The following is a 23,904-nucleotide window of genomic DNA, read 5'->3' on the forward strand; positions in this document are numbered from 1 at the left end:
GGCTGGAAGGAGGATCCAAAGAGCTACATATCTGTCAACCTGATCTCAATGCTGGGGAAGGTTAAGGAGTACATTATCCTGAATTCCATCTGGTGGCATTATGGCACAACCAGGTGGCCAGGCCCAGACAGCATGGGTTTAGGAAGGGTAGGTCCTGTGTGACTAACCTGATCTCCTTCTATGAAAAGGTGACCTGTCAAGTAGGCAAGGAAAATACTGTGGATGTTGCTTATCTGTAAAGCTTTTGATGCCATTTCCCACGGCATCCTCCTGCAGAAACTGCTGCCCATGGATTGGATGGGCATATTCTTCACTGGGCCCAGAGAGTGGTGGGGAATGGAGTTAAATCCAGGTGGCGTCCAGTCACCAGTGGTGTTCCCAGGACTCAGTGCTGGGTCTTGTTCTGTTTAATATCTTAACCAATGATCTGGATGAGAGGATTGAGTGCACCCTCAGTAAATTTGCTGCTGACACCAAGCTGGTGAAGGGTGTATAGACCTGCTTGAGGGCAGGAAGGGTCTTATGAGGGACCGGGACAGGCTGCATTGATGGGTCAAGGCCAATTGTCTAACGTTCAACAAGGCCAAGTGCCAGGCTCTGCACCTGGGCCACAACAACCCCAGGCAACGCTACAGGCTTGGGGTAGAGTGGCTGGAAAGCTGCCTGGTGGAAAAGACCTGGTGGTGTTGGTCAACAGGAGCTTAACATGAGCCAACAGTGTGCCCAGGTGGCCAAGAAGACCAATGGCATCTTGGCTTGTATGAGGAGGAGAGTGGTCAGCAGGACCAGGGCAGTGACTGTACCCTTGTATTCAGCACTGGTGAGGCCACAGTTTGAGTACTGTGTTTGCTTTTGGGCCTCTCACTTCAAGAGACATTCAACTGCTGGAATGACAGTCTCTTTTACAAAACTACAAGCAACAGGACAAGAGGAAATGGCCTTAAGTTGTGCCAGGGGATGTCTTAGATCAGATATTAGGAAGAATTTCTTTAGCAGAAGGGTTGTCAAGCATTGGAACAGACTGTCCAGAGAAGTGGTGGCGTCACCATCCCTGGAGGTATCCAAAAGACGTGCAGATGTGATGCTTGCGGACATGGTTTAGAGGTGGGTGTGGAAGTGCTGGGCTAGCAACTGAACTCGATGATCTTAAAGGTCTTTTACAATCCAAATGATTCTATGATTCTACTCTATGGATGCCAATTCAAATGCACACAAAAAACTATCAGCTTCAAGCACCAGAAAAAAATTCAATATCCAAGTGATGCAAAACATTAATTCCCCCTACACACATATACATTAACAAAGGTACCTGAAAAAGCCAGTTACTTTATCGTTACAGTTAATGGTACTGAAAATATAAATCACTAAGTTAATGCATAACAGATAGTACTGATTTACATGTAAAAAAGGGGTTAGAGCTAAGCACAGCAAATTGAACTGCTGTGAGAGAAAATACCTTGTCTGATGTGAAGTGGATACAGGATGTCAACACTGTGTGGAGGAAAGATATAAAGCAGCTGATTTGTGAAATATGCAGCCATGAATCGTGCCATGGATCGAATCACAGCCATAGCAGTTTCAGTATGAATTTCTGTTACCATCCAAAGCTCATGCTGAAAATACTTGGTATCTGAAAAAAGAGGTAACAAAATACAATGTTACAAGGAAAATTATTTTGTATTTCAATGTTAAAATTATTTAATCACCACTTATATAACTTTTTTAAAACAAGCAAACTATGGTATTAATTTCTTGACGAGATTTCAGGACTTACAAGGCTTAATCTTTTACATTAAACGTTATATTAGTGTTTAAGACTTTACACTAGGTTTTAAATGACTATAAATGTAACTCCAGTATCTAAGTTTAGGTAACAGTTGAGTCAAAAAAACTCAAAAATTCCAAACTCAGTAACATTTTGGAATTTTTATGTATTGGTCTTGCATCACCAGGTTTTGGTAACAGCAGGCTACAGGGGTGGCTTCTTTAAACAAAGAGGTGCCAGAAGCTTCCACTAGACTTGATAGGGTCATTGCCAGTGAATTCTAAGATGGATCCCACAGATGACCAAAGCCTGGCCAATTACTGATGGAGGTAACACCTCTGTGAATAACGTATTTGAGAAGGGAAGGAAGTTGCTATGCAGATGCAAAATGGTGGCAGCAGCAGCAGAACAGAGTGATAACGTGAAAATATCTCCACAGACACCAAGGTCAGTGGAGGATGAGGTGCCCTGGCACTGGAAGAGACCTGTGTTGCAGCCCATAGTGAGGCAGCTATGCCCCTGCAGTCCACAGAGGTCACAAGGGGGCAAAGGTCCATTTGCAGCCTGTGGAGGACCCCACGCTGGAGTGGGTGGACGACTGAAGGAGGCTGTGACTCTGTGGGAAGCTCACCCTGGAGCAAGTTCCTGGCAGGATCTGGGAGCCCACAGAGGAAGTGGCACACACTGAACCAGGTTTGCTGTCAGGACTTGTGACCCCTTGGGGGAACCACACTGGAGCACTCTGTTTCTCAAGGATTGTTTTCCCTGTAGATGATCCACATTGGAGCGGTTGGTGAAAGGCTGCACCCCATGGGAAGGACTCATGATGGAGCAGTTCATGAGGAACTGTTCCCCATGGGAAAGACATTGGAATAGATCATGAAGGACTGTTTCCCAAGGGAGGGATCCCACAGTGTAGCAGTGAGAAGTGTGAGGAGGCCTCCTTCTGAGAAGAAGCAGCGGCAAAGTACATCTGTAATGAACTGCACTGCTGGGGAAAAGAAGGGAGAGTCCCAAGAAGAGGGAGGGGTTGGGAGAGATGTTTTAAGATTCAGTTTTTATTTCTGATTTTCCCTACTCTGTTTTGATTGTTCATTAATAAATCAAACAATTTCTCCCCAAGTTGAGTCTGTTCTGCCTGTGATGATAATTGCTGAGTGATTTCCCTGTCCTTACACCTTAATCTGCAAGCCTTTCATTATGTTTCTCTCTCATCTGCTCAGTTTAGAAGGTGGAATGACAGAATGACTTGGTGGACATCTGACATCCAGACAGGGCTAAACCATCACATTATATTTAATACTCTGACTTAAGAGACAAAATAGAAAGCAACTGCAAAAAAAACACTTGTCATGGTCTATTTAGGACTGGTGGCCAATCTAAAGTCCATTATTTTAAGACATTGTATCATTTTTTAAAAGTTAAATCAATACAGAATGAAAGCATATTATTTCCCCCTTATTTTTCTTATACAAAGTCTGCTGTGAATTTAAGAACACTTAACAGGCCATGCTTTCCCTATGAATTCTACAACAAAAGTTGCCTAAACCTTGAAAAAGTGCAGCTGAAAGAATATCTGTGGATCAGAAAAAGATGTTTAAAGTCACTGAAAACAGAGTTTTCAGCAGTGTAAAGAGCAAAGCACGCTGTCAATTGCATATGTAATGGCACAGAATGCTAGGTTATTCAAACCGCATCAACCTACCTTATCACACTTTTATGCAATAAAAACATACCAGAAAATTTTTCCATCTGACCCACTGAGATCTGCGACCGCCTTAAAATCTCTTCTACCAGATGATCACAGAGCCCCTGAGCATCACACAAGTTATACTGATACAGGTGGCAAAATAATATTGCAAGGTAATATCTACTCTGAAGAAAATGGGATCTTTTTCCTCCTGCATTAAAACAAAAAACAAGTCCAGTTGGGAAATAAACAATAAAACTCAAAATACAGAGACAGTAGATTTGAAAGTACTAGTTCTTCACTCTCCAGAAACCTATTTAGAGAAAGACATACTCTGAGAACGAGCTGAAATCAGGAGCATCTGTTTTAGGATCTACAACCTTCCTACAGCTTCTAAGTTAGTACTGAGTTAATGCTCATCCACAACAGTTTTACTTATAGAAATCTTCTTTCATTCCTCATCATAATAACCATAACAAATTTTTACTTGTGGTACCTGGGAAGAGACTTTGGAATATGTTTCAAACTGACTCCTAAATAAATTCCTGTCACAAAGTATTTTGGCATGTTACTCCTAAAACATTCTTTTGATTTCACAGCTACTAAAGGAAGTTATTTTTGTTCATCTGTTTTTCATTGTCTCTTTCTTGCCCAGAAATATACGTAGAACTTTTTTGTACCAAGCACTTCATAATCACAACAAAATTCTGATCTTAAAATAGAAATGCACAGAATTTTCCCAGGGAGCAATCAGACCGGTCTCTATTCAAATCCCACCTTAATTGCAACTATGCACCCTTTATGTGTCTTGTCCCCTTTTCATGATGGGCAGAGTCACCAATAATTACATAAAGTTATTACACAGCTTATTCCCCTTCCCCATAAAAAAAGATATTAACCCTTACCTTTTGCCTTGATTTCACAAAGAGATCTTTTCCAAATGTCAATGGAATCTTTGTATGAGCCTAAAAGGAACTTCTCCTCACCTATAAAAGTCACATATATAACAAATTAAAAGCTCTATAAAGTTACCTTTTACATGAACAAATACACATGCACGGACCTCAGTATTACCGATTTATGAAAATCAGAGTAAAATAAACAAGTATCCAGTAAATCTCTGTTCTCAGAGTTGAATCTAAGTTTTCAGCTTCTGAGAGAGGTGACTTGGAATACTCCTCCCCGCCTTTTTTTAAAAATTGCAAAATCACTGTTGAATGAAAAAAAAACTCAAAAAACATTTCAGGTTATAATGATTCCTACAAGATTTTCAGTAATTGGGTTATTTTTTTTAAGATTACAGAAGGTTTTAAGTGTTAACTCCAGCTAAAAAGTTCAGTACTCAAAACTCACAATAGTTTATTAATGGGGAAAAGCACTTTCTCTTATCTGTTTTGATATTTCATTTAATATGGGAGGGTTCTTCTGTTGTAAAAAGCAGTTGTAAAATCATTTAACAAGTTGAATTTGTTCTTTTTCCAGTATAAAAGCCCTTTCAAACAACAGGTCTACACACATGTTTCATCTCTCTAAATGTCACCTCTCCACCTCTATTCCAATTCCAATTGGGGAACTCTATCTTGCTTAACAGCAGCTAGCCGTTTCAGGTATTGTCTGGCCCATCAGAACCCATGTTACTGTAGCTCATCCACAAACTCTGACATATCTGACAAGCTGAATGTAAATAAAGAACATAAGACCCACCTAGATCTATGACCTGATCTAGGCAAGCCTGCTTGAGTAGGGAGGTTGGACTAGATTATCTTTCGAGGTCCCTTCCATCCCATACCATTCTGTGATTCTGTGATAACAAATGGGCAGAAAGGAAGGGTGGGAAGATGAACATGTTGTTAGGATGAGTTAAGAGACATGAAGGAGCTAATGTACTGTACAGAGCGAGATAGGAAGAGAAGCTTGAATTATCATTAAGAGACATCAAGAATATAGAAAAGAAACAACTGTAGTGGGAGATATAAATGGGAAGGAGGAAGACAGAGCATAGGATAGTAATGTGTAAGAAATTAGGGTACAACCATATACTGTTTGCAGAATAAATATACTAGATTAAGCATACTGCATTAGGTTACACTAAATTAGATACCTAGTTGAGGCTGACTACATTCACATACAAAACCAGCGATCACATGGAGTGAAAAGGATTGCTATGTAGAAATGCAGTAAGACACACACCATGATGCCCATCAACTGCAACACAAATGAGACCAGAATTCAGTTCCCATGTAAGACATGATTCAAAGCAAACAAGTCACAGAATCACAAAAATATTAAGGGTTGTAAGAGACCTCAAAAGATCATCTAGGCCAATCCTCCTGCCAGAGCAGGATCACCTAGAGTAGGTCACACAGGAACTCATCCAGATGGGTTTTGAAAGTCTCCAGAGGAGTGTCCACAACTCACCTGAGCAGCCTTTTCCAGTGCTCCATCACTCTCACAGTGAAGAAGTTTTTCCTTACGTTTCTTTGGAACCTCTGACATTCCAGCTTGTACCTCTTGCCCTTTGTTCTATCACTGGACATCACTGAGAACAGTGTGACACCCATCCTTTATGTGTTTGTAACATTAATGAGATCACCTCTCAGTCTCCTCTTTTCCAAGCTAAAGAGTCCCAGCTCCCTCAGCCTTTCATCATAAAGCAGATGCTCTACTCCCTTCATCATCTTGTGGCCCTACACTGAACTCTCTCCAGCAGCTCCCTGCCCTTCTTGAACTGAGAGGCCCAGAACTGGACAAAATATTCCAGATGTGGTCTCACAGGGCACAGAGGGAGGAGAACCTCTCTCGACCTACTCACCACAGCCCTTCTAATACACCCCAGGATGCCACTGGCGTTCTTGGCCACAAGGGCACATTACTGTGTCATGGCCATCCTGCTGTCCACCACGGTCCTGAGGTCTCTCTCCCCAACACTACTCTCTGAGAGTTCATTCCCCAGCCTGTACTGGTACATGGGGTTATTCTTTCCCAGATGTAAGACTCTACATTTGCCCTTGTTGAATTTCATTAGATTTCTCCCTGCCCAACTCTCCAGTCTCTCCAGGTCTTGATGAATGACGGCACAGCCTTCTGGTGTGTCAGCCACTCTCCCCACTTTAGTATCATCAGCAAACCTGCTGACAGTGTTCCCTCATCAAGGTCATTAATTAATATATTGAACAGTACTGATCTCAACACTCCACTAGACAGAAGCCTTCAAATAGACCCTGCCCGACTGATCACAACTCTCTGCCTTCTTCCCTTTAACTAGTTAACAATCCACCTCATCACCTGATCAACCAGTCCATATTTTCTCAGTTTTGCTGTGAGGATGCTGTGGGAGACAGTGTCAAATGCCTTACTGAAATCAAGGTCAATATATGTTTTTTATTTAGCTCAAGAAGCTCTAAACATTGTAATACAATCTACAGGTTTACTGAGACATTAAATATTTAAGACTGAGTTCTGATCAAAATTTTAAGAAAAGTCTCACTGTTAACTGTTCTTCCACTTGGTGGCCAGTTATTGGTTGTCATTACGTTGGACCTAATTTTCCCTGTATTCAATTAACTAAGCAACTACTTGACATTTGTAGCTCTTCCCAAAGTACTCACCAGATACAGAATTGATCTTCAAATGTTGTTCTAAGGTCACTCCTGAAGACTGCAGGGTTGCTTGTACATGACTTAAAAGCAATGACACAACAGACTCTTCTTCTGCATTCTTGTTCACTCTTTTGTCCAGCTGCATCTGATACCAAATCACTTTCTTATACAACAATTGCCACAGTACAATCAACCTGTAGTTCAAGAAGTAGAATATTACAGAGATCACAAAAAGTTAACAATTACTTATATTGATACCTTATTTTCTTGTATCTCGCGTTACATATCTGAAAACTAAGTTACATTTTACGTTAACTACTAATGCCTTTATTTCAATGAGAGGACAAAAAAATGAAACACTTTTTGCCTTGGCTTTTGGTTTTTTGATCAACAAATATTGATTCCTCTCATTTTCCATAAATGCAGCCATCTACTGAAGCATACAAATGCACCCCAGATTAATCCCTTGCTAACTAAACAACAGGGAAATGAAATAACCTAAATAAACCTCAAAACAGGTATAACTGACTTAATAAATATGACTTATTAAAAAAACACAATGAAAGCCTAATACAGAAAAGCAAATACAGGGAAACAAAAGACTGTAGACTGGCAAGTCTCTCTTGCATAGCACAGCATTATTAGATATAATAGCTCAGAAACATTATAAGCTTGTCAATAACAACAAATATACATTGCCAGGGATGTGAAAAAGCTTACACAGAACTGCAACAGATCTGAATCTCTTCTATAATACTACTGCTTCCATTATTAATACATATAGAGTCAGACATAGGCAACGTGATCAGTACCTGGAGCAAAATTTATCAAACACATTATCTTCTCAGAGATAACTGAAACTGGACTATCAAATTTGCAATGAGTACAGTATTATATGTTAAGCTTATTGAAGAAATATTATTTTCCTGTAGCCATTTTTAAGTTATAATATTTCTTAGGTTTTTATCTCTCAAAATGAACAGCCTGCTCATGTCATTAATGCACTCAGATTCATTTGAGTTCTGCAGCAGAGAAATACTCTAGTGATACTAATACACCATCCCAACAGCTGGATTGCATAATTTCAGTTAAAGCGTCCTTCAAGTTTTTGTGTGTATCTTCAAAGAAGAAATAGCTCCAAGAGCTTAGTAGTTCCCACACTGATGATATTGTTATTGTTCTGGGACTATGTATGAAGTGCCAACTTTGCTGACTAAATTGACATTGCAGATGTATATAAACAGCTTCTTGACTCCAGACTTTGGGATTTTGCATCTGAACAAGTGGAATGGGCAACAGGCAGTAAAAACTTCTTAAGCTGCAACATCTGGATTGTTGCTGCACTAGACGACCTGGCATGATCTGTTAACCCATGAATTATCTCTGAAGTGACTGGCAGTAATTAGTTAAGCCATCACAACTACATACAACTACAGGTCTAGGCCCTAACCACGTGCTTTAACATATTATCATGCTTTTCCAGGGAATGACACAAAAAAGAAACAAAATGATGTTGTAATTACTGTATTACTGAAGAATAAAATTGATGTTCCAACAGAAAAATCATAGAATTATTCACGTTGGAAAAGATGTTTAAGGTTTTTGGATCATCAAGTCCAACTGTTAACCTAACAGTTCCATGGCCACCACTAAACCATGTCCTTAATGCTAAATCTACATACCTTTTAAACAACTCCAGGGATGGTGACTCCACCACTTCCCTGGGCAGCCTGTTCCAATGCTTGACAACACCTTTGGTGAGGAATCTTTTATCAATATCCAATCTAAACCTTTCCTGGAGCAACCTGAGGCCATTTCCTCTTTTTTGTTACTCTTGAGAAGAGATTGGCCCCCACATTTGCCACAACCTCCTTTGAGGGAGTAGTAGAGAATGATCATATCTCCCCTCAGATTCCTTTTCTACAGGTTAAATAATCCCAGCTTCCTCAGCTGCTTCTCATCAAACTTGTGCTCCAGACCCTTCACCAGCTTCATTGCCTCTCTTTAGGCATGTTCTTGTCACCTGCAAACTGACTGAGGGTACACTTGATACCTTCATCCAGATCACTAATTAAGATGTTAAACAGCACAAGACCCAGCACTGAGCCACTGGGATACCACTTGTGACTGGCTGCCAAGTGGATTTCACTCAATTTCCCACCACTCTCTGGGCCAGGCCATCAGATAGTTTTTTACCCAGGGAAGAGTACATTCCTCCAAGCCACGGGCAGCCAGTTTCTGCAGGAGAATGCTGTGGGAAATCATGTCAAAGGCTTTACTATAGTCCAGGTAAACAACATCCATAGCCTTTCCCTCATCTATTCAGCAAGTCACCTTGTCACAGAATGAGATCAGGTTAGTCAGGCAGGACCTGCCCTTCCAAAACCCATGCTGTCTGGGCCTAATCACCTGGTTGTTCTCTCTGTATTTCTTTGTTCCTCCTCACAAAGCACATTCATACCTTTTTTCTGTTTTTGCATTATAGTCTACTGCTTGAGGAGGCTCTCTAAGCAGAGACTTCAGTGAGCTGAACTGCTGAGTAGTATTGTCATCAAGAACTAGCAAAATAGGCACCGTAAAGGAGTCAAGTTCCACAATACTATTGCTGTGAGACGCAAAAAAATTTTCATACTGCAGTACGCACATGCTACTCAGAGCATGAGAAACCATTTTCAGAAGACAGAAGCATGCCAAAAGATTTTTTGAAAACAACTGGTCTTGTTGCTGTATAAGCATCAATTTTAAAGTTTGTAAAGTCAGCTTTGCGATGTGCCCAGTCAGACTGGCTCTTGAATGCCAGTACAAGACAGTCAAATACTGTTGGAAATATTTCAGGACACAATGCATCCAGTGCGTATTCTTCATAGACATATCTAAAGATGACTCCTGGTTTAGCAAAGAATATTTCACAAACTGAAGAACATTGAAAAAATGGATAATACAGTTCACTGTGTAATTCAGTAATATATCCTTCTCTTCCGTATTTTTTGAAATCCCTATCTGCCACGCAGCATGAAGGTTTTTCTGAATGGAATATAGTTCCACTGATAATTTATCTTGCTCTTCCATATTGTCTTTTGCATGGATGGTATCAAACACTGATGCAAATTCTAAGTGGCCTTGATCAGCTTTACCAACTTGGCTGTAGAAGCTGGAAGGGACATTACAAATCTGCTTTTCATCATCTGATTCTTCTTCAAAATCCTGAATTAGACAAAAAAAAAGTAGTAATGGTTCAATTCAGCTCCATTGAGAGAGAGCACACAGTATGCAACAAATCATCACTTAGTCTCACAGATGAAATCTTTATGCCTAATTAACTTGTCTAATTGGAAATAAGTTTAATTTCCAGTGGTTTCATCTAGATCTCAAACTAAATCTTAATATTTGAAATAGTTGTGCAGACAAAAATTAAATTACCTCACAACAAAAAATTACACTGTAACCACAGCAGTAGCTTTTATACTAGAAAGTGAGAAGCTGTCCCTTGTTAAGCCTGAAGTATAAGGAAGAGTTTTTGCCAGATACCTATAAGATATAGAAGCCATTGAATAAAAGCTCAAAAGCCTCAAAGAATAAGTCAAAAACAAAAAACATGGAAAGGAGCTGGTAAAGGCGGTACAATAACTTTGATCACAGAACCATTCTTCCAAAAGATGCAGTGAAATTTTGGAAGTGATGGGAAAATCCTCTAAAACTGAGGATAATAACATTATACCTTGCAGGAACATATTTTCATAGAATCACAGAATGGTAGGGGTTGGAAGGGATCTTTAGAGATCATCTAGTCCAGTCTTCCTGCAGAAGCAGGTCAATCTAGATCAGGTCACACAGGAACACACCCAGGCAGATTCTGAAGACCTCCAGAGAAGGAGACTCCACAGCCTCACTGGACAGACTGTGCCAGGGCTCCCTCCTCCTCACAGTAAAAAGAGGTTTTTCTTATGTTTAATTGGAACTTTTTGTGTTCCAGCTCCATCTCATTCATACAAGAGAAAAAAGGGATGTCCTAACCTCCTGACATCCACCATTTATATACTTGTAAATATGAATGAGCTCTCCCCACAGTCTCCTCTTCTCTTTTTCGGCTGCAATATATTTAGTAGAGTTACACTACATTTTATTATGAACTGAAGCTGTAGTATGTGTATGTAGGTAAGTATGTAGTTTTCAGAAAGTTACTACACTGATGAAAGAAGATATTTGAAAAGAAAAATAAAGTATCAGTTGAGAAAAATAGCCATATTCATCACAAGTATAAAGATAAAAGAAATTAACATTTAATCACTTTAAATACATCTAATAAGAGCAAATATATCTATATTTGAAAATATATCTACATTTAAAAATATATCTATATTTGAAAAAAAACCCCCATTTAGAATATCTTAAAATTAAATCCTTTGGTTAATATTAAGTGGAAAAATGCTTTTAAGTACCAGAAAATCTGTGGTTTTCTCACTCAGTTCTATTGTGTCCTCTTCCAGAAATTTTGGAATGGTGGAAAAGATGGAACTTTGTTTTTGAGTATATTTTAGCAGAGTAGCTTTTAAAGACAACAGTGATCGTAAACAGAGAGGTCTCCCTTTAGACTAGAAGAAACAACAACGTATAACATGTTACCTGTCTCATCAAACCAGACACCTTCTAAACAAAACAAGTGTATTGGTACCTTCTGAAAAACGTTTCCATTTAAAAGTCCCAGACAAAAAAGAGAGAACAGCTCAGCAGCCCTATGTTGCACAAAAACAAACTACGATTTGACCGTGCTTCAGGAAAGCATAACTTGCTTGACATCAGGCAACTTCACTTTGCTTCTTGCTGAACGAATCTTCTTGCTCAATTCCTGAAATGATCCTACAAGTCTGCTTGTATGTAAGGCTTTCTTGGATTCTTTCTTGTAACATAACTCTTTAAATCCTCACATCCTTCCCCATTCTTCTAATTTATGTACAAACATGATCATATCTCACTTCTCATAAAATCCTAAGTGCAAATGGACTTGAAGAGAAGTTGTACTCCAGCAACAAATGAAAAAATTCTGAATTTAGTATCTGTTATGATTTCCATTGTTGGCAATATCTTCAGGATCCCTTCCTTCAAAGATTTCCTTTCTCCTAGACTTAGCTCAATTTGGAAGCAGCAGAAAAATAAACCAAAATGCTTTAAGCAAGCTTGAACTGATAATCTCAGTTGAGGACCTAGTAGACACATGCACACAGCACCACTGGGAATGGTGCTGACTGCTCTAGTCAACACTCTGAACCAACTCCATAGATGGAGAAACTCCAATTTCTTTTACAGTTCCAGAAAGAATATATAGTCACAGTTAAGATCGTCTTTACTACATTTTACTGAAATGTCACTCAGCCACCAAAGGAATAAAATGTCAGAAAAACTGAGTATTCATTGTTTTCCAGATCAACACTATTCTCAAAACAACTTACAATTCAAAGGAAGTTACATAAATATCACAGTAAACAACACTGAGGTACTAAATTTAAAAATTATACATTTTATATACATTAAATTTTTTACTTAAAGCCTGCAAAATAATTCATAACCCCACCTTGGAGTTCAGCAAACTCCCACGAATATTTTCAAGCCTTTGGGTCGAATCAAGCAAGAGAGATCTTACAAATCCTGATGGTGAAAGGTTCTTGGGAAATCTAAGCACTGTTATCATGTAACCATCAGAGACAATGAGGTAGGGTAATCTTGAGTGTGAGGCAACAGAGAATCTCTGTCTCATAACATCACTTTCAGAAGCTGAAGAACCAAGAGACTGACTAGAGTCTTGACCACGTGTGTTCTGCCATCTAAAATAAAGATACATCAAATATAGTAAGAAGCAACTACCATGTGTAATCATGAACAGAACAGAGAAGGACTAACTTAAGAATACTTAATACCATTCACAAAACAGTCCCAATAGGTCTATTCAGAATTCTAAGAGTTTCAAATATTTTGCAGGATGAGCAGTCAGGATGACCCTATTTACGCTTGCAAGATGCCAAAGTTTTGTTGCAGCTCTTACTGTTCCATCAATAATTATCATACAGATTTTTTTACAATTGGACTTGAAAATTCTTTTATCACACTTCATCTAGCTTTTGCATATGACAAGTGTTTGAAGATGCAACTCCAAGTAGCTTCTAATCATTAACTATGAAAAAAAAACCCATTCCTCTACATCTGAATCTGAGTATTTAAGAATCAGTTCAGATATTCAACAGAAATATTTTGTGTCAACACACAAATCTTCTATTACAAAAAAGGTCTTACATGTCTTTTCTTATGAAGAAATCACTCCCTGTTAAGTTCCCGAAAGCTAGGTTGTGCATCTATTCTAATTTTAGCCCCACAATACTCTGAAATAATGTGTAAAATTACTGGGCTTTTTAAAAAAATCTCTTAATAATCTAGAAGTTGGTAGACTATTTGAAAGTAAAGTAACAGCATTATAATTAAGGAATTTTAATATATTTTAATATCTGATCTTCCAACCAGACATCGTAAGAAAGTATTATATAATGCTTTGAATGTTTTCAAGAGATGTTACATTTACACATTATCTGGTTTTAGTCACTAAGAATTAACAGTATTTTTTTTTTTAATGTATTTCCTTTAGTTTAGACTGTGTCACACTTGTTAACTTTCAATTTATGCTGAAAAGTGATATCAAACACTTCTATTCCCCTACGCACCCCACAGCATAATTTCAAAATTTCGATCTGGAGTACTCCAAAAAAAACTTCGAAAAGCTAACTAGTTTTTGCCCATGCCATTATATCATTTGCAAAATCCAATATGGAAACGTGATATGAAGTTCTTTAGGTAAAATTAAATAGTGGGCAGGGAAATAACACTGGTTTTAAATAAATCTTTTAGTACTTCTGCAAGTTTAGCTTCTTGTTACATCACAAAAACATGCTATTTTTAATTACTCCTAAATTCAAACATTTAAAAATGCAAATCACTTAATGTACACCTACATTGTCACAATACCAATTTTCACAACAAACTCATTATAAGAAATAGAAAGAACTAGGAATGAGAAACAGATATTGAAAAGACACATGAAAAGTAAAAGAGTTAATTTGAAATGTGAAGTTTGTGTAAAATTGTAAAAAATACATTAAAAACTAAGATATGATCATATGACAGAAACATATAAACATTTTCAAACCCTTTTACCTGTATGTTATTAGTGGATGAAATGGAATAAACTCTGCTGGTCCAAATTCTACAGAGCAGCCAGAAGTAACCAAGGTCATCAATTCACCCATAGAGGTCAATAAAATCAAATATCCACGTTTTAAAATGCAAGCTAAGAAAAGGCTATCAGGAGTCCAACTCATATCACCAACCCAGTAAGATCTAAATTGTGCAGGAAAAATAAAATTTCTCTGTCAAATTTCTGCATCAAAATACTAGGTTAGTTAAAAAAAAAAAAAACAAACCACGCATCCCAACCCCACCACACAAAACCAAAAACTCCACACCAGCAGCAGAAACGACATGAATTACTGACCTGATAAACTTGGACGGGACCATACCATTCTTGCTGCTACAACCTTTAAGGCTACCCGAAACAGTTACACAATTCAATGTGCTTAAAAACAAAATCTGAGTTGCCTAGAAAGTACACAAAGAAAACGTAAATGATTGTATCAAAACATGACTATCATAAAAAAACGGTAAATTTCCATTAACAAGTTATGCATTACATTTGATGTACTGGAAGCATACATGAAAGTGACATTGCACTTCAATATCTATTCCTATGTATTTTTTCATTTTTATACCTATTTCTAAATTTGAAAAATAATTATAGATAATATAGAAAAAAAAAATTTTTATATCACTTTTTCTAAAGTCCTCAAAATCATTCAAGTTCTCTTTTCGCCCATCTTGTTGATGAACAAACAACTGGAGCTTTGAAGGACCTCCTCACCCCATCCTGTTATACTAAGGAAGGTGGTCCATATTCCCTGTCATCATTTGCACTGAAAAGTACATTAAGATTTGGCCTTTGACTTGTTAGAAGGAAAAACACTATGAAGTGGGAAGTTAACCTCAATATGTTAGGCTAAAGGCTGATTGAGAATCATCCAGGATCTTTGCAGATACAACTGTAATCGAAATTTTATCGCTGTATTTCTTGGGTGATTAGAAATGACAAGAGAAACTTAGATGCATTTTTTAGCATCAGCATTCAAAAAACTGTAAGTTGTGGAGTAATTTTTCAGTTACAGAACTCAATGTGAACATAATCAGGTGTTTCAATAAGAATGCTGAAAATTCACGCCCAAAAATGCATTATTAAATCCTTGTTATAACTTCATTCAAACTGAATTATTAGCTTAAATGATGTACTGTCTGTTGTTGATACCTTTGGATCAGTTTGATTAACAGCTACTGCAAGCTGAAGTCCATCTCTTGTAAATGCACATAGCAAAGCTCCTCTTGACTTTACAGATACACATGGAGGAAACAAATCAATGAGAGAAAAAGTGTGCTGTATCCAGTGGATATGGTATGGTAAAGAACTGAGTATCAAAAAAAAAAGAAAAAACCAAGAGGTTACTTGGTTATGCTCAATGAGCTGATTCACATACAGTAAGAAACAATGCAAGACAACATGAATTTGGATACATATATAGATCATGCAAATAAAATTATATAGCATGCATCTATATGAGGCACTTGCATTCTAGCCAAGAATAGTATCCTCAAGTAATGTTATCCAACAGGAATACTCAGAATGTGAAAATGAAATTCAGTAACACGCTGCTCTGAACAAAGTAGTTATGGATGCTCCATTCCTGTTAAGTGTTTAAACTCAGGTTGTACGGTGCTTTGAGCAACCTGTTCTAGTGGAAAGTGTCCCTGCTCACTGCAGTAGGGTTGCGCCAGATCATCTTTACAGGTCCCTTCCAACCCAAACCATTCTATGGTCCTAAAAGGACTCAAAACATGACAGAAAGCATTAGATTCCATTGGGAAGGATGCACATAGTGGGCGGAAAATAAAAGCACTGCCATGAAAAAATAAAGCAAGGGTAAGCAATGAATTTGAGCAACAGATGGTATAAAGCAAGTATGAGTAAGCTGGCTGAGAAATGTGGTTACAATTTCAGGCTGTAAATACTAGGATTTATATAATCACCTCTACACTGAGAGTGTTACACTCTTCTTCATTTTTTGTATTATCAGAAAGGCATTACCATGCTACTGACAAATTGCACAAAGAGTGATGCCAGAGTGTAGGGCAAGAAGAAGATCATTACCAAGTGGTATCAAAAGGGCATCATTTCACAAAAGCAGTTGTACACGTGAAAGTATAGGGCAAAATTTTAGCAACTTCGTACAAAGTATGTACAAATTTAAACTCATGGATATATGTACCTCTCTTGGGAAGAGGAAAGGACCACACATGTACTTGGGTTTATCATTCATTTGTATTTTTAAGCGGTCTGTCATGGTTTGACATGACAGCCTTTTCTGGTAAGGACGAAGAGGCTGTGTCGTGGTTTGGCCCAGCTAGCACATCAGCACCATGACAGTCTCTCGCTCGGTGCCCCCATTCACCCCCACCCTTGTTAGGATGGCAGAGGCCCCAGCAAAATGGGAGTAAAAAGATAAGCAAGGTTGTTGTGGATTGAGACAAGGGCAGGGAGGACTCGCTGCCAATTCTAGTTCTGGGCAAAACAGACTCCAGTACTTGACTCAGAGAGGAAAGTAGGAAAGTTTATTCTACAAGAAACAGAATGGAATAAAAGCAAAAAGGGAGTAGGATGATGAGAAAATGACAACCAGCACTTTAAGATTTCCCTCCCCCATCCCTCCTTTCTTCCCAGGCCCAGCTCACTGCTCCCGATATCTCTACCTCCTTCCCCATCAATGGCAGGGAGTGGGGGATGCGGTCAGTCTCTCACAGGTGGGCTCTGTCGCTTCTGTCTTCTCAGATGAGGATGACTGCTTGCATTCTTCCCCTACTCCAATACAGGGTTCCTCTCATGGGACACAGTCCTTAACGAACTTCTCTGGTGTGGGTTGTTCCCAGCCGCTGTTGCTTCTGCTGATACAGAGTCCCTCACACGGGACGCAGTCCTTGGTGAATATCTCTGGCGTGGATTCTTTGCCACAGTTGCAGTTTCTGCAGTTACAGGGTCCCTCTCTCGGGACAAGGCCTCTTCTGGGCATAAGTTTAATGAGCTGCTTTGTCATGGATTCCTCCCCACAGCTGCAGCTGTGCATACTGGGTCCCTCTTTCGGGACATGGCCTCCCCCAGCCAAAACCACTGCCCCTGGCTCGGGGCCTTTAATGAAGTGAATCACTGCCCCTGGTCCGGGGCCAGCTTTAGCAAAATGAGTCTCGGCCCCTGATACGGGCTCATTATCAAAATGAGTCTCTACCGCTGATGCAGGGTCTTTAAAGAAATGAAAATAAATCTCAGCTTCACCAGTTCTCTCCACAGAATGCAGGGGAGTCTCTGCTCCAGCACACCTCCTCCTCTCTTTCATCACTGACCTTGAAGTCCGCATGGTTGTTCCTCTCACTGTTCCTACCCCTTGCACTACCACCAGCCAGAGAAGGGGCAGAAGAAGGAAGAAGATGGAGGAAGAAGCCTCCCCTTCCGGCTTCTTAAAAAGAGATCGTGGAGGCGTTGTAATTGGCTCAGCCCCAGCAGTGGGTCTGGCTCAGAGCTGGGGAGAGTTGCGAGCAACTTCTTACAGGAGCCATCTTTACAGCCTGTCATAGTTTGACAAGAGAGCCTTTTCTGGTAAGGGTGAAGAGGCTGCGTCCCATGTGAGGGAACCTGTATCAGCAGAAGCCACAGCTGTTGGGAACAACCCACACCAGAGAAGTTCGTTAAGGACTGTGTCCCATGGGAGGAACCCTGTGTTGGAGTAGGGGAAGAATGCAAGCAGTCATCCTCATCTGAGAAGTCAGAAGCAGCAGAACCCATCTGTGAGAGACTGACCACATCCCCCATTCCCTGCCCCCTTGAGCCGTGGAGGGGGAAGGAGGTAGAGATATCGGGAGCAGTGAGCTGGGCCTGGGAAGAAAGGAGGGATGGGGGAGGGAGATCTTAAAGTGCTGGTTGTCATTTTCTCATCATCCTACTCCCTTTTTGCTTTTATTCCGTTTCTTGTAGAATAAACTTTCCTACTTTCCTCTCTAAGTCGAGTACTGGAGTCTGTTTTGCCCAGAACTAGAATTGGCAGCGAGTCCTCCCTGCCCTTGTCTCAATCCACAACAACCTTGCTTATCTTTTTACTCCCATTTCACTGGGGCCTCCGCCATCCTAACGAGGGTAGGGGTGAATGGGGACACTGAGCGAGAGACTGTCGTGTTTCTGCTGTGCTAGCTGGGCCAAACCACAACAGCAGTCCTATCAGTATAACTATTTCAGTACATGGTCCTAGTCCCAGTAAAGAAATGCACACATATATTCTTACATAGTCAAGGAATAAGAGATAAAAAGGTGAAGAGAAAACAAAGTATACAAATGCGTAATAAAGAAGAGAAAGAGGCATGCAAGGCATTTATGTCTGCAGAGTGAGCAACAGTAATATAAGGAAAAAAGCAAGGGAAGTAATCTATTAACACAATGCAAAAGCTCCCTGATGCTAACACACGTGTGTGTGCAGGCATGTGTGGCTTATATAGCCACCCATATACACTCAGTTTTATTTCGATCTAAGTTTAGATATGTAATATATACAAAAATCTGTTATATTAGTCCCACTTCAACACCTGAAAATTATCATTTATGTCTATACATGGATCATATATATGCCAATATTGTCCATATATACATACAGATGTCATACTGTGAACATACATATGTAAAAGTAAGCAGGTGCTTGTAACCACAGGCTAATTGGACATCAAGGTAAATGTGTTCAACTGCAACACTGAATTCCACTTCAAAAGAAAAATCTTCCTCTTAAGCTAATGTTTTTTCAAGTATCTTTGACCTTACCTAATATATTTAAAGCTATTTTCATGCCATCGAAGAATCAAAGATGTAAGCATCAAGCATTCTCCAGAGTAAAACACAAAAGAGCACAAACAGCAATCACCCAGTACCTGTGGAAAAAAGCAAACAAACAAAAAAAGCCAACCCTAAAATCTCATTACATACAATTTTATCTTTAATTATTTATATATTTAGATGAATAGCTATTATAATTCAGCTTAATTCAGAAATGTAACAGCTGGCAAGAATACTACCGAGACAGACAGATTTCAATCTGATCCAGTATGCCTGTTCTGACATTGGCATTAAAACTGACACAAACTGAACAATTAAGCCTACACAACACAAAAGAGGCAGACATTGCTTGCAAAATTCATTGTTGTTTCTAAGGCTCTACTTTACAGAAGTGATTAAATGATTGTTTTAGGATTTCTTTTTTACCTCACTTTGTATGAAAACAGCATGCACTCCGGTTTCTTTTTCTTCAGTAGAAGGCAAGGTGACTGACTCATCACGTAATATTTGCATCCAGTGCCCAGAAGAATTTTTATTGGAGGATGTATTTTCCTGTTCTGTGCTCTCCCACAAAAACACACACGCTGTAGGAGTAGTTAATAGTGCCCTTCTGCCATCTCCAGACACATACAAATACAATCTCATTGAACATTCTGGGAAAAAAAAAGTGCAAATATGTGCCTTTACATTATTCTCTCCAGTTAGCATTTGTCATAAAAATCTACCTACAGTATAAACTTCAAATTACGCACAGAGTTTTTATCAGAAGTATGTCTGCTCTAAGGTACTGATAACCTTCTAAGGAATGTTTTGCTACAGTTAAAAACTAACCATTAAAAATTAAAATATTTACTGTATTTAAAGAATTAGTACTAACTTAAAGAGATTACTAAATGCAAAATGCACATGACAAAATGAACATTTTAAAAACTTAGCTAGCACATAAATTATACAAATGGAAAACAATGTGAGAATGTAAATTTTACTTGTGCAATAACACATAACAAAAGGAAATCCACCTTTGTTCTATCCCTTTATCTAAAGACTAATTGTAAAAACCTACCTTGTGCTGCTGCAACTACTTTCCTAGACTCTTCAATGGCTGGAACTATTTTCAAGCTGTCCTGATCTTTATTCCAAAGAAATAGTTCTCCTGTTGTAAGTATTCCTGCTAACCAAGCACCTGTGTTCATTGGGGGAAGAGATGTTTTGAAGAACAGTATTGTGAAGTACTTTGAATTACTTCCCTTTCATCTTAGCCACAGTTCTAAAGCTGACAGTGAAGTGCCAGATCCTTTAGATACTCCACCTTTCTACACTGTGACAACTACAAACAAAAGAATACAAGTTTGACGAGCAGTTTGACCTGCTGGAGAGCAGGTCTGCAGAGAGAGACCTGGGAGTCCAGGTTGACAATAAACTAACCATCAGCCAGCAATGTGCCCTCGTGGCCAAGAAGGCCAATGGCATCTTGGGATGCATCAAGAAGAGTGTGGCCAGGAGGTCAAGGGAGGTTCTTCTCCCCCTCTACTCTGCGCTGGTGAGGCCTCATCTGGAGTCCTGTGTCCAGTTCTGGGCTCCCCAGCTCAAGAGGGACAGAGAACTTCTGGAGAGTCCAGCACAGGGTCACCAAGGTGATTAGGGGACTGAAGCATCTTCCTTATGAGGAAAGGCTGTGGGATCTGGGGCTGTTCAGCCTGGAAAAGACTGAGGAGGGACCTCATTAATACTGAAAAGTATCTGAAAGGTGGATGGCAAGGTGATGGAGTAAAACTTTTTTCTGCACTGTCCAGTGATAGAACTAGGAGTAATGGACAAAAGCTGAATACAAAAAGTTCCATTTAAACATAAGGGAAAACTTTCCTGTGAGGGTGAGGAAGCACTGGCACAGGCTGTCCACGGAGGGTGCGGAGTCTCCTTCTCTGGAGATTTTCAATCATGTTCCTGTGTGACTTGATCTAGGTGGATCTGCCTGAGCAGGAGGGTGGGACTGGCTGATGTCCCTACCATTCTGTGAAGTTTATAATACAGAACATATACTTAACTGTTTCTTGATATTGTTAAAACAGCTACATTTTTCAACACTGACTGTAGTCGAGGGATTTTCTTCTTTGTCTTCCCTGATGACAGGTTAATTTCATATATACGTTTATCATCTAGAAGAAAAATAGCCTCTTTTTCCTGTTAGAAGAAAAAAAAAAAGAGTATTTCATTCTTTTAAATGTTATATCCTATGTAAGCCTCAAAAATAATGCAGAGATAAAATAAATATTAGGGAAAAATAATGTTTTTAAAAAAAGTTGTTACACCTGAAATCACCATATTAACTTCATTCTTTGGCATATTTGCTCTACAGTACATCATATCTAGCATCAACCTACACTGATGATGAATTTGGTCAAGTCTCAAAATATAAAACTGATTTTACATCATAATTAAAAAGTTCTTCAAAGTACCTCAACTGAACTAGCTGCCAACACACACCAACATAACAAGAAATCAGACACTAATTATGTTGTAGTGTTTCATTTGGTGAGATTTTCTGCCAGTGAAGGAGAAATTGGCCATAAGTGGTTCTTACTTCACTTCAAATAATTTATGAGAAAAGAAAAAAAAAATTAGTCTCATATTAAAAAAAAGTTAGGAAAGCACATCCTTCAACAGATGCAGGATGAAATGGGGAAAAAAACTTTTTATCATTTCGGAAAATTTACTGTAAAAAAATAGGTTCTGAAAAACTATAACCACAAAAACAACAATCTCATGAAGGATAAGTCTTTTAAAAACCCAACCAATCAAAAAACCTCCACAACAAAAACCCCACACCTCGTTGTTTATTTTAGACTTTCTGAATCTTCAGCCTCAACTCAGTAAGACAGAAAAGTAAGACATTTATTTCAATAACTCTTAACTGGGGCATATATAAATCAGTTCCTGAGGGTTTTCTTACCCCTCTTCCCTGTAAACAAAGTGCAAAGTATTGTATTACTTTAAAACCTAATCTTTGCAGAATTTTATTTAAATAAAAGTTCATTACTTTTACCTGTCCAATCCACGAGATGCGAGGCCATGGCTTTCTTTGCTTGGTACAAGTAGAAATGAGAACATCTAGCTTAATCTCCATTCTTATTAAACTTCTAGGTGATCATTATAATGAAAAACAAACTGTAGCTTTCCCATAGGAGAAAATAAAAGGGAGAAAAGACAGTAAGTTATTACTTGAGTGCCGAGCGAAGACGGGCATCCTTAACTACAGCAGCTTCCTGCTACACACAAACAGACTTGATGCTTACCTGTATTTCCAAATTAAACCAGCTATTTCTATTCCCGTAGCTGCCAGGCTATCTGCTGCCCAGCATTGACGGTGACATGCTTGTTCCTAAAGGAGTTCAGAGAAAAGGAGCCACAAGACAACGGGTCTCCCTAAAGGCTCTAATCTCAACGCCGAAAACGACGAAAAGGGGAGGGAGTGGGAGAGGAGCCTCATACGCTCAAGAGATGAGAAGCTGAAGCGAAATACCTACTCAGGTTGTGCCTGAGAGCCGGGGGCAAGCCGAAGGCAGGCAGAGGAGGGCATCCCCAGCCCGCCGGGTGACAGAGAGCGGAACACCCCACACCTGGAGGGGGTCAATTCGGCCTTAGGGCTCCTGCCTCGTGTTTCTGGGGATTCACCCGAGGGTGGCGCAGCCCCCGGAGAGACGCAGCGCACCGGCGAAACGCTGAGCCCTGCGTGGGGAGGAAAGGGACAAACAGATTTCACCTCCTGCCTCCGACTGCCATCCACAGGACTCCCATTGCCACTTTTGCGCGACTCAAGGCGGAGAGGGTCCCTCAGGTTAACTCCGTCTCTCAGGCCACAAAAGGAGGCGCTGCGCGCCCAGGTCCCCGATCCCAGAGCTCGGCAGACCCGAGGCGCGGAGGCGCCGCCTGGGATGTCCCCGATCCCCGCGCTCGGCAGACCCGAGGCGCTGAGGCGCCGCCTGGGAGGCCCTCCCCACGCTCCTACGCCCGCCGCACGCACCGCCGCCGCCACAGGCTCCAGCTAACGGCCGACGGCGCGGGGCGCAGTGCGCAGGCGCGGGACGAGCTCCGCCCGCGGCACTGCCTCCCCTCGCCGGAAGAGGCGGGCACCGCGTCCTTTGCCCGGGGGCCGCTGGGGACGTGGCGTACACTTTTTGCTGCTGGATCTGCTGCCGTGGAAAGCGGCATAGATGCATCACGCCCTTGGAGGAAGCTGACAGTGGAGAGCGGCTCAGCAGCCCGGGGCAATCGGGCAGGGGCGGAAAAACCTGTATCGCCATCAGAATCCGAGGATAGGGCATTGTTGGAGATGTGTAAAAAGAGAATGCTGTTACGCAGAGGTTGTGGTTAAGGGAGTAGGGCCTTGGGGGAGTGAACAAGAGGAATTAGATCTGAGTGAGGAAATGCACAGGGGGCACCAAACTGCTGATATGAAACTGCTGATATGAAGATTACTTGAACTATGACTGAAGTATCCTATTTAGCACGATAAAAATAATTTATCATGCCAGGGAATCTCCCTACCCAAAACAGCCCCTTAGAATCATGGAATGGTTGGAAGGGGCCTTTAGAGATCATCTAGTCCAACTCCCCTGCAGAAGCAGGTTCACCTAGATCAGGTTGCATGGGAACATGTCCAGGTGGGTCTTGAAGACCTCCAAGGAAGCAGACTCCACAACTCCTCTGGGGAGCCTGTGCCACTGCTCCATCACCTGAACAGTGAAATAGTTTTTTCTTATTTTTAAGTGGAACTTTTTGTGTTCCAGCTTCATCCCATAATCCCTTCCCCACAGCCCATGCGCAACTGTGAGTTCAAAAGAAG

The 23,904-nt window shown here is 40.2% G+C and overlaps 1 protein-coding gene across 28 annotated transcripts in view; it reads right to left on the reverse strand.

Annotated features, from left to right (window-relative positions):
* CPLANE1 (ciliogenesis and planar polarity effector complex subunit 1) overlaps positions 1–23,114 on the reverse strand; it is a 65,406-nt gene extending 42,292 nt beyond the window's left edge. For 17 of the 28 annotated variants that reach the window (XM_062017293.1, XM_062017291.1, XM_062017287.1 and 14 more), the window contains exons 1-16: positions 22,355–23,106; positions 22,105–22,232; positions 21,107–21,242; positions 20,125–20,244; positions 19,488–19,714; positions 19,050–19,156; positions 15,450–15,606; positions 14,589–14,692; positions 14,252–14,434; positions 12,624–12,873; positions 11,494–11,646; positions 9,516–10,258; positions 7,064–7,248; positions 4,361–4,441; positions 3,502–3,666; positions 1,457–1,630 (exon numbers count right to left, since the gene is read on the reverse strand). In XM_062017293.1, the coding sequence (XP_061873277.1) occupies positions 1,457–1,630; positions 3,502–3,666; positions 4,361–4,441; positions 7,064–7,248; positions 9,516–10,258; positions 11,494–11,646; positions 12,624–12,873; positions 14,252–14,434; positions 14,589–14,692; positions 15,450–15,606; positions 19,050–19,156; positions 19,488–19,714; positions 20,125–20,244; positions 21,107–21,242; positions 22,105–22,185 (2,866 nt within the window). In that variant the 5' untranslated portion in view covers positions 22,186–22,232; positions 22,355–23,106. Of the gene's footprint in view, positions 1–1,456; positions 1,631–3,501; positions 3,667–4,360; positions 4,442–7,063; positions 7,249–9,515; positions 10,259–10,772; positions 10,847–11,493; positions 11,647–12,623; positions 12,874–14,251; positions 14,435–14,588; positions 14,693–15,449; positions 15,607–19,049; positions 19,157–19,487; positions 19,715–20,124; positions 20,245–20,486; positions 21,243–22,104; positions 22,233–22,354 lie in introns of those variants that run through there. The other 11 variants (XM_062017284.1, XM_062017285.1, XM_062017286.1 and 8 more) reach the window with 11 other exon arrangements.
* Positions 23,115–23,904: the final 790 nt, after the last annotated feature.

The sequence above is a fragment of the Colius striatus genome, chromosome Z (assembly GCF_028858725.1).
Source record: "Colius striatus isolate bColStr4 chromosome Z, bColStr4.1.hap1, whole genome shotgun sequence".
NCBI lineage: Eukaryota > Metazoa > Chordata > Aves > Coliiformes > Coliidae > Colius > Colius striatus.